General features: G+C 34.5%; 1 protein-coding gene across 1 annotated transcript; it reads left to right on the top strand.

Annotated features, from left to right (window-relative positions):
- Positions 1–5,065: 5,065 nt before the first annotated feature.
- LOC107900816 (GTPase LSG1-2) lies at positions 5,066–9,921 on the top strand. The gene is given in 8 exon segments (XM_016826571.2): positions 5,066–5,437; positions 6,113–6,214; positions 6,298–6,384; positions 6,896–6,989; positions 7,673–7,729; positions 8,290–8,369; positions 8,462–8,997; positions 9,000–9,921. Coding segments are annotated over 8 exon segments (1,770 nt in total). The 5' UTR covers positions 5,066–5,213; the 3' UTR covers positions 9,590–9,921.
- Positions 9,922–10,810: the final 889 nt, after the last annotated feature.

The following is a 10,810-nucleotide window of genomic DNA, read 5'->3' as shown; positions in this document are numbered from 1 at the left end:
TAACAAAAATCCTAGAATTTTAGAATGCGCTACTTCGAGTGATCAAAATCTTTGATCAAGTCGGGAATTCTAATCAAATTACTTGACCTTGCAAGGAAAGGCGGTCCAAGTTTGATGGCCCTTGATGCACAAATTGAAACGGTTGAAGATTAACCATTGGACTAGAACTGGAATCCACTTGTTCTATTTGCATAGTAAAACTGAAATAAAGTAGAAAGCGTGTAGGTGCTGTTCAAGATGCAACTGACAGCATATTTTAGTAAGCAGTTGGTAGAAATGTGTAAAATTAACGAGATAAAACTATGCTCGTTTGCCTTCGCAATTGAGATTTTGCTTTAAGATACCATACTGTCATGGAGCCATTGCCACTGCACAAGAATTAAATTATTGTCAACAATCAGTTCATCATAATTTCTAGAACTGGAAAAAAAAAAAGTCATCTTTACCTGCAAGTGACAGGAAAACCATCAAGATCTCTGGTAATTGGAGCGGCCATCATCACTCAACAGGCTGAACATTCCTGTAAAAGTGAAAACAATCTTATTAAGTAATTAAATTTCTTAAGGAAAAGAAAACTGAATGATTATGAGGGTACAATCAATATGACTGGCAACAGCATTGTCCCAAACACTCACAAACTTTACACTTGATTGTGCTGCTCCATTTAGAACTTGCAGGTTCATTTAGATCCAAAAATCCAACTGAAAATCGAGACCAAATTACACACCTCCACTCCCGAACGAGAGAAATTGTCCACAGGGTTATACCATGGATCACCAATCATCAGGTGGAAAGTGAGGTGCCTGGGACAAATAATATAAATAAGTATTATTCCACACTTCAGCTTCACAATTCAGTTTGTTAAATAGAAATACAGATAATCCTAAATAATTGATGTAAACTTTTTCCCTTCTGTTATTACTTATCAGGCAAAACGCCATGGCAAAAACAGCAAAAACAACATCAACTACATACCTGCATAACAAAAACATTGATTGAAGGCAACACCATTGTGGTCGAGGTCCTCCTGTAAGCTACCAAGATATTTGGAATCATATAACCCCTTATCCATGATACATCAAGCTTCTCACTTCCACCAAATAAATTTGGGTGTTTAATGGCAAAGACTGAAACAAACAGATTGAAAACAATTATTGGACTAATCCCAAAAATTCTTAATTTCAGTAGCCCACCCAAGCTCTAAGTTAACCAAAGAAGCTATCTTTACCAATACAATTTCGTGCCCCTAATTTGCTATCCCTTATTAGGTACAGATTGAAAATAACAAATATCTGATTCGACATAAAGAAACTCAAATTCTTCATCCAATGCTTCTTCATCCACATTTAACTCCAGCCAAACCAAAACGAGATGTTATCTTTTATTATAGCAATAGACAAAGACAAAAAACAAAGTAATGGAGTTATCACCTAAAATGACAATACCTGCCAATTACTAGGATAGAGGAACTGCACAGTGTTCCTGTATAGATAAAATCAAGCGAATAAACTTAATTATCACTGGAAAACCCATTAACTAAAATCCCATGAAAAGAAAAAAAAAAAATGAAGAAGAAGAAAAAAAGAGGAAGATATAGAAGAATAGTGGTGTAACAAAAGATTAGATTTTCCGCATGAAATTAAACAGAATCATTAAGTGCCAAAATACTCCTAAAGAAGCACTGAGGCCTTTAGAAAAAGAAAAAAACCAAGCAAGGAAGGATGGAGAGGTTCGTTGTGATTCGATTGATTTGATTGTGCGATTTGTCTTTGGTGAAAGGGAGAAAAGAACTGCTTATGTTTGTATCCTTATATGTTCAGCGTATTTTATCTCATTCTCACCCAAAGGCCGAAGTTCGAAGTTTGTTATCTCTTTGCTTCTTCTTTGGTCTTACTTGCACGTGGGGTCTCATTATTGGGTTTGTCCTCTCTTTTTTATATTACTTTTCTCATTGGGGATCCTTCGTTGATTTATCCCTTCTTCTTCTTTTTTATCTTTTAAATTATTATCTAATTAAATAAATAACTATGAGTAATTTGAAAATACCTCAAGATGAATTGTTTCATTGAAAACAATATTAGAGCATTAAATACAAATCCAAGGTCACTGATACAAATTTCCCTTATTTGATATAGACACATGGCACTATGAGAAGTTTTTTTAGAAACATCTATAAATGGCCTTGCTTTACATCATCCAGCTCTCACTGGGTAACTGTACCATATCCTCTCCTTATTAGGCCACCCATTTTTTAGCAATACACATTCATCAAGAAGGTACCTTGATGGTACACTGATGCCTAACAACCTTGTACTACTTTAACAAAAGGAATGTTAAAGTCGTACAACCTTGTTGACAACCAATGTATAACGATCTTGCTACTTGGCCGACAACACATTTTCATGCCTCAAAATTTTTTATGACATGACGTCACTGGACAATAGATTCCTAGTTATAAATACCCTAATACATGACAATAAAGGATCTTATCCCTTTTCAAACAACCCTAGCGATATACCTTAGCACACAACCTCATTTCATTCTCCTTATTCCCTTTCTCCTATTTTCCTCCTTTTTCCTCACTTTCGATTCCCCGCTTGCCATAGGTGAACGAACCTCCTTATCACCACCATTATCTCCTCATTATTTTCCCCTTGCAAACACCCCAGTAGCAACAATTGGTGTGGTGAATGTAGACGAAGCATGTCTCCTTCAATTGATGCCCCCTCTTAACCAAGAAAACCCTTACAACAGAGCTTCCTTCAAACCAAACGCAAACTCAGCCACCTGCGCTGGCTATAGAGCAACTAGCCCTCAATCCTAATTAAACGACACCCGCGCCAATCTCAAACTCTACATGGTGATCATTTTCCTCCTAGAGACACTCCCCACCATACTACCAATACAACAAATTAAACTAACAATAATTTAACACAAATTCTTCAACAAATCACAATAACAACTTTCAAAAACTTAACAGTTTTACAATTTGGTACATGGCTAGCTAAACCAAGCTCTTATGACCTCAAAAATAATAAAAATTACAAGAAAATACTTAAAATTACTCAACAATCAATGACCGAAAGTTGAAAGCTTCAAAATGGTTTTTCTTAGGTTTCAAAGCTTGGTGACTAGGAAAATAAAGAGATAGAAAAATCCCACTAACTTGTTCCTTTTATACATTGATTATTTGTTAATTAAGCTTACTTAATTAAATCAGGATTGGTAATTAAATCAGGATTGATTTAACTTAATTAACTATTAATCAATCTAAATGCAATTCCCCGTTCATTATCACGTATTCCAAAATGGTTTAATTTTTATTTTGACATTTGGCCAATTGCAACTTAAGTCCTTAAACCTTTGGTCAATTAAACCTATAGTGATAAAACTTTACAATTTAGTCCCTGTGCCTAAATTAACTATTAATCAACAAAATTACTGGACCAAACTTAATATACTTTTATACAACTTCATAAATATTGTAGACCTGATTACGAAATGGGATTCGAAACTGTTTTCTGACACCCTAAAATCGGGTTGACATCCTTCCTGCTTAGGACCTACCTGAGACAATAGAGGCTATCAAAGTCAAAGGAACAAGGCTCCCTACTACTGCTTCCATAGTTATCATGAGCTCACTTCCTCTCCGGCATTTTTTTTTATCTAGATTAGGCATTAGGGCATACTAGAAACCCCTCCACCTATGAGTCAACCATTCGGTAGGGCCATTTGAAACAATTTCTAACTTAAGAGCTATATCAGAGGAACCACTCCCATGATAGGGAGGCGGGACCATCTAATGCTCGAAAAGATGACAAGGGCAATAGCTTGCAGGAGGGGTTATTAATGTCCTGATTGGAGGCAATGTAGAATGGACCATCTCCAACTCTAAAGAAAGGCTGTCTCCAAAACATTATGTATGTTGCTACTCTGTCGAAAAAGCCCAAAGCCTCCTCTTCTTGGCAGCTCCAGTTCTTGGAAGTAGATGAACAAGAAATATTGGATCTGAGAGTGATGACCTCTTAATCTTATGTCTCAACCTTCATATCCTCATTTAGGTGAAGTGGATTCTGGTAGACATAGAAAGTTAGTTGATATCTTCACTGCTAAGGCCTTATATCAAATACGCCTCAAAGATAGAATTAAATTATAAATATTTGAAAAGATAAAAATGTAATTTTATTAAATTAAAAATTTTTCAATTTTAGAAATTAAATTATAAATTAATCATTTTAAAAGGATTGTAATTAAATTATAAATTTTTAGGGGTCAAAAGAATAAATTATTACATGAACTTAAAAAAATTTATTATTTAAAAAAACTAAATAAACATTTATCATAAATCAAAACCATTACTTGCCTCTAACCATATTTGATAAACACATGCTACAAAACTACCCTTCAAAACAATTCTTACCCTTAACTCAAAACAATTCTTTAGCTGACACATTAATCTTAAGTTGGATGTCTAAACAATTCTTTACCCTTTAAACTCAAAACATAATGTGTATTTAAAAATAATATATAATAAAAATAAAATGTATAATTTGAAACTAGTTTAATAATAACACATAAAATGTATACGGTACCAAAATAAAAAAATGTATACAATTGTTTATCGAGTTAATTTATGATACTGACCCAATCAACAATATTATTAACCTATATATAAACATAAAAACAAATATATTATTAAGTTAAATTGTTTCGATTTAATTGGAAAAAAAAGTTTTATATACATGATGTCTTAGTCAAATCTCTCAATCTTATCATGATAAATTTTTATTGATTTATAAAAATATAAAAATAAAATATTCATATAATTATATAACTTAATTTTTAAATAAAATGATTTTTTTTGATAATTCAGTAAATGAGTGAGATCGGATTTATTTTTTATAATTCACTATTTAAGTGAGATCGATTGATAGGTGACATTTAAGTTTAATAAGTAGTATACAGATACAAGTTAATATGATATATATGGGCCTGGACTGGATATTGATGTTGGATAATTGGGCTAATAATCTCGAACCCTTTAATGGAGATGGCGGTGTAGACTCAGTCATAACTCAGAAGGCTCTAAACCTCCAACTTCAAGCCTCCAAACCCTACAATTCTCGTTTCTTCAATCTTCTCAACCTCCTGGCAAATTCAGTAGGGTATTCTTTTCTTTGGGAGATATTTATCTGAATCTGAATCAAGGAAAAATGGGGAAGAACGAGAAGTCAGGGGTAGGGAGAGCCCTGGTGAAGCATCACAATGCAATGATACAACAATCCAAAGAGAAGGGAAGGTTTTATAAGAGCCAACATAAGAAAGTATTGGAATCGGTAACCGAAGTTAGCAACATCGATGCTGTCATCGAGCAGGCTGAGGAAGCTGATCAACTTTTCTCTATCCACCACCCCACCCCTAACCCCCTCATCAATTTGTAAGCTTTGCCTAAGTCTTCTTCTTCTTCTTCTTCTTTTTACATTATTATACAGGTTTAATATAGTGTAAAACAGTAACCGTGTTTTTTAAGTTAGTGGAAGTTTGGGTTTTTCGTGTAAAGATATTGCCTTTGAAGTAATTGGTTGGTTGCGTATTTGGGTTTTTTTTTTAATTTCTGAAAGTTTTTGTTTCTGTTTTTAAGGCTTGGACTTTGATTGTAATACCATTTATGTGAGATTCATGGTTAATGATACGTCTGTTGCAAGGATTTTTAGGGACTCAGATTGGCTTAATTTGTTGTTCAAAGGATCTGTTCTATAGGCTAGTAGTATAACTTTTTGCACTAACATTACCGGAACAATGTTCTTGTGAAGTGGTACTTATGCTACTTTGCCTTTTTGAGATTTTATTTAGTCCCATAATTCCATCAATTCCCCCATTCCACCTTTTTGGAGATGGTTGCAGGTAAGTATCTAATCCATGTTTAAGTTGAATGTGTTAATCATAGTTTTTGCCCGTATATTTAGTTTCCCTACTTCACTTTTCTGAGCATTCTATATATAGTGAATGATTCCTGGACTTTTTTCTGTTTCTTTTAAGCTTTACTATGTTCAAGCCAATGCTTTTGATACCAGTACCCAGTGGTTAACTGATATCTGTTGTTTTTTACTAGGGATGTGAGCTCAAGCATCAGCGATATGACACCTGAAGAAAGAAGAGAACAGCAGAAGAAAGAGGAAGCACTGCATGCTAGCAGTCTCCGAGTTCCGCGCAGGCATGTCTTATTCTTTTGCCAAAACTCAAACCGACTATCATATGTATGATTGGAAACTAAAGAGTTTTCTTTCTTTCATATAGGCCACCATGGACTGCAGCAATGTCTGTTGAAGAGCTAGATGCCAATGAGAAGCAAGCTTTCTTAGTTTGGCGCCGGAGCTTAGCAAGGTTAGGCCATGACTAAAATGAACATGGTCTTCTTTTCAATTATTTAAAATAGGGTCAACAGAAAATTATGTGACAAATACTTGCAAAAGATAAATATTTAATTACGGAAGGACAAGTTGAATAATATTGTCAAGAACATATCCTGCGATAGGTCCAAATGCACTGTTCAACCAGGTCAGACAAAGTAAATAATAAATATACCTGCTACAACAAGCCAAATTGAAACAAAAATTTCATCATCTCTATATGATTAGATGTTGTACATTCAGGGTTAGTTTTCCACTTATGGTTATTTTTCAGGGCTGGCTTAAAGATCCTTGCCCCTCTACTTTTCTGTGGATGATAGTGTTTGAATCATGTTTGAAGAGAAGCATACTTTGAATAAGCCTGTTGACATGTGTGAGCATTTTATTATAGGATTGTCTCATCATGTTTTATGCATTTTAGATTTGCAATTGTTAGCATATAGACTTGAATTGATTGTATTCTCATGCCCTTGTGTTTGTTGCAGACTCGAGGAGAATGAAAAGCTTGTTCTCACTCCATTTGAGAAGAACTTGGATATCTGGAGGCAGCTTTGGCGGGTCCTTGAACGCAGTGATTTGGTAAGATTTTTTTGTCTCCTCTAATGAAGGAACTTACTGTTTTTTGAAGGTGAAACGTAAATAACTTTCTACATTATGCTTTTCGTTACACATGACGAAGTTGTGTTAGGTTGATTTTCTTAAAGTAGTGCTGTCTAAGGCACATGAGGCAGTATTGCAGGGTTCAGGTGCTAGATGCAAAACATAAGAAAAACCTTTTCTGGGAGAAGTGAGTCACTAATTTCTAATATAACAAGCTTTATCAATTATCATATACACTCACCCTTGTCCCTACATTCATCTAGAAGTCACTCTGGAACAATATATTCTCATCTATTATTGTAAACAAGTATGGAAAATTAAGAAACAAAATGACACTCAAGCCAAGGACCCTTGGAAAATGTGTGCATCAGCTTTAGGTATATTACCCTCGAAAAAGAGAATTGGATGAGAGGTGAAAAGGAGAAAAGAGGGAGGGAGGGCACAAGCCTAGCATGGAGGGAAGGAAGGAGGGGGCTTGGATTCCTCTCTGGACTTACTACTATATTTTTATCTTTGAAGCAAAGGTATGAATAAACATTGTGTGATGTTTCTCCACTTTTCCTAATTTTCTCATGGCTTCCTGTATATAATTTAATACTTGTGCTTTTTTCAAGCCCTGAGATCCACCTTACTGATATTCTGATCACATTATATTCTTTCAGCTTGTGATGGTTGTTGATGCAAGGGACCCTCTGTTTTACCGCTGTCCTGATCTTGAGGTAACATAACATTTTTCTTGTGCAGAATATGTAGTGCTGAAGTAGCTTGAGGTAGGTAGAGCTTTTGCAAATTTTTGGTCTTCCAATAAATTAACGAACATTCTGAGATAAATTTAATTATTTGTTAAAGAGGAGGTACGAGGATTACTTCATATGGTATTGTGTGCTGCTTCTTGAAGCTAGAATGATAACAACTCCAAATTTGAATGATAAAAGTTTAAGGTCTGATTAATATGAAGACTATTGTTGATCTGCATGTACTAAGTAGGTTCATTATCATAGAGCATTTAGCATTATTTCTATCAAGCAAATTCTAGGAAGACCATCTTCAATAGTAGCATTCTAAGTTTGCCAGCATATCTCCAGCGTTGAATATGCTAAGAAATTAAGGGTTAATTGAAATGATATCCAATTTGATTTTGTGAATGTTATCAAAAATGAAAACGTTGATCATGTTTTATTCTCCTCGTCCTACTTTCCTTCTTTTTATTTAATGTATTTTTATACTACTCAGCTGGATTGTGGTTGCATGGGTTTCTGACAAATTCGTTTCAATGTAGGAATATGCAAAAGAGATTGACGAGCACAAGAGAACATTGCTTCTTGTAAACAAGGCAGATCTTCTGCCAGTTTCTATGAGGTTAGTTTCAACTGTGCTATTTTCTCATCTGCTATGGATTGATTCCAATTCCTCATCCACTTACTTTGCTTATTTGCTTCTGTTCTATTTAGGAAAAAATGGGCAGAATATTTTCGCTTGCATAAGGTTCTCTTTGTATTCTGGTCTGCTAAAGCTGCTACTGCTGAATTAGAAGGAAAACTGCTTGACCATTGGAAGATGCAAAATAACATGCGAAAGAGTGATGATCCTGAAACAAAAATACATGGTAGAGATGAGCTCTTGGCTCGTTTGCAGTATGAGGCAGAGGAAATAGTCAAAATGAGGAAATCAGCCTCTGATACCTCCACGTCATCCAATATTCATTCTCCTAGAAACAATGCTGAAGGAACTTCAGCACCAAAAAGTGTGATGGTGGGATTTGTGGGGTATCCTAATGTTGGGAAAAGCTCAACTATAAATGCTTTGGTTGGGCAGAAACGTACAGGTGTCACCTCCACTCCGGGGAAGACAAAGCATTTCCAGACGTTAATAATTTCAGATGAGCTGACTCTATGTGATTGTCCTGGATTGGTGTTTCCATCCTTCTCAAGCTCAAGATATGAGATGATTGCTTCGGGGGTGTTGCCAATTGACAGGATGACGGAGCACAGGAGGCTGTGCAAGTTGTTGCTAATAGGGTCCAAAGGCATGTTATCGAGGATGTATACAAGATTAAATTACCCAAACCCAAGCCATATGAATCACAGTCACGGCCACCTCAGGCCTCAGAGTTTCTGAGAGCTTATTGTGCTTCGCGTGGGTATGTTGCCTCTAGTGGACTACCTGATGAAACTAGGGCAGCTCGCCAAATTTTAAAGGATTTCATTGATGGAAAGCTGCCTCACTATGAAATGCCACCTGGTATGTCTGCTGAAGATGGGGTGGAAGATGATGGGAACCCGAGCTTGTCTGAAGTTCTCAATTCAGATGCATCTGATGTTGAAGATTCTTTGGAAAATGGAACTGAAACTACACCTGTGTCCGAGCATGTACTAGATGATCTTAGCTCCTTTGACCTTGCCAATGGACTTGTTTCCAAGAAGGCAACAGTTAAGAAGTCAAATGCATCCCATAAGCACCACAAAAAGCCCCAGCGGAAGAAGGATCGATCATGGAGAGTTGGGAATGATGATGAGGACGGAATGCCAGTAACCCGAGTCTTCCAGAAGCCAGTGAATTCAGGTCCTCTTAATGGTTAATGAAGCATCAACTGAAAAAGTACTAGGATAAACCAGTCCTCCTTTCTCATGCCTTCTTTTACCATGGGTACCCAGTGAAACGGAGTTTATTAGTTGGCTGCTGGTTTGTATACCCCCATCTCCACGAAGATGAATGAAAGGAAGAAAGATGAATATATACAGGCATGCGTATGGCTGCAATGCTGCTGTAGTCTTTTTTTGCTTTACAATATACATCCATCCCCTATGGGATTTTAACAGATGAAAGTGGTATGTTGGTGTATATCTTATTTTTGCTTTGTTTTGTAATTTATCTTATTTTAATGTTGAATATCATAATATGTTGATCGAAATCTATCTTTGCGCTTTCAGAAAGCTTTAATCTCCGTGATTATTAAATAGAATCTTCTTTGTTTTTAATCAAACGAGAAAATGGCTAATTGATATTTTGTTATTGAAATAACAAAGTAGCCCATGAATCCTAATCGACAATCTATCTTTTTAATCATCACATCGGGTGTCGTAACGAAGTCTAAAGTGGTTTACACACATCGAGATGTATTGGGTTAGGGTTTTGAAAATTTTGGTTTTAGTTCCTCCTTGGTTTTATTTTTAAGAGGTTGAGGGGTTTGCCGTCGGGCATTAAAAGTGATTGGAGTTATTAGCTGTGATTATAGCTTCTTAAATTTGGCAAAGTTTAAATTCTATTTAATTTAAAATTTAAGTCTAAATATTTTTAAAAATTAAATGTCTAATGTTGTGAAGTAAAAATATACTTTTAAATAATATTTAAATTTGTTAATATTTTGATATTTTAGTAAGAATATAAAAAATAATTTATTATTAATATTTTACTATATGAAATATAAATTTTAAATATTTGTAAGTAGTTAATATTAATTATTTGTAAAATTTAATTTAAATATATAATTTATATTTTAAATATTATTAAAATAGAATTATTGTAAATTTAAATATATAATTTTATGTATTTGAAACAAATTTCAATAGGAAAATAAATATATACTTGATATAAATATTACAGAAAAAAAAAACATTAGATTATAAATAAGGGTTAAAGTTGTCATTTTGTTTTAAAAGTGTTTTTTCAAAGCAAAAGCTAAAAGAAACTATTTTTGTTTTTAGATTCAAAAGGTATTTTTCAATTCAAAAACAGTTTTGAAAAGTAATAAAAAACAAAAACCTCAATGAGATGAGTCAATCGACAAAGGTTAGCCCTAT

This window comes from Gossypium hirsutum, chromosome D09 (genome assembly GCF_007990345.1).
Source record: "Gossypium hirsutum isolate 1008001.06 chromosome D09, Gossypium_hirsutum_v2.1, whole genome shotgun sequence".
Taxonomy (NCBI): domain Eukaryota; kingdom Viridiplantae; phylum Streptophyta; class Magnoliopsida; order Malvales; family Malvaceae; genus Gossypium; species Gossypium hirsutum.
Note: the sequence above shows the minus strand (reverse complement) of the source record. Positions and strands in the feature narration are given on the sequence as shown.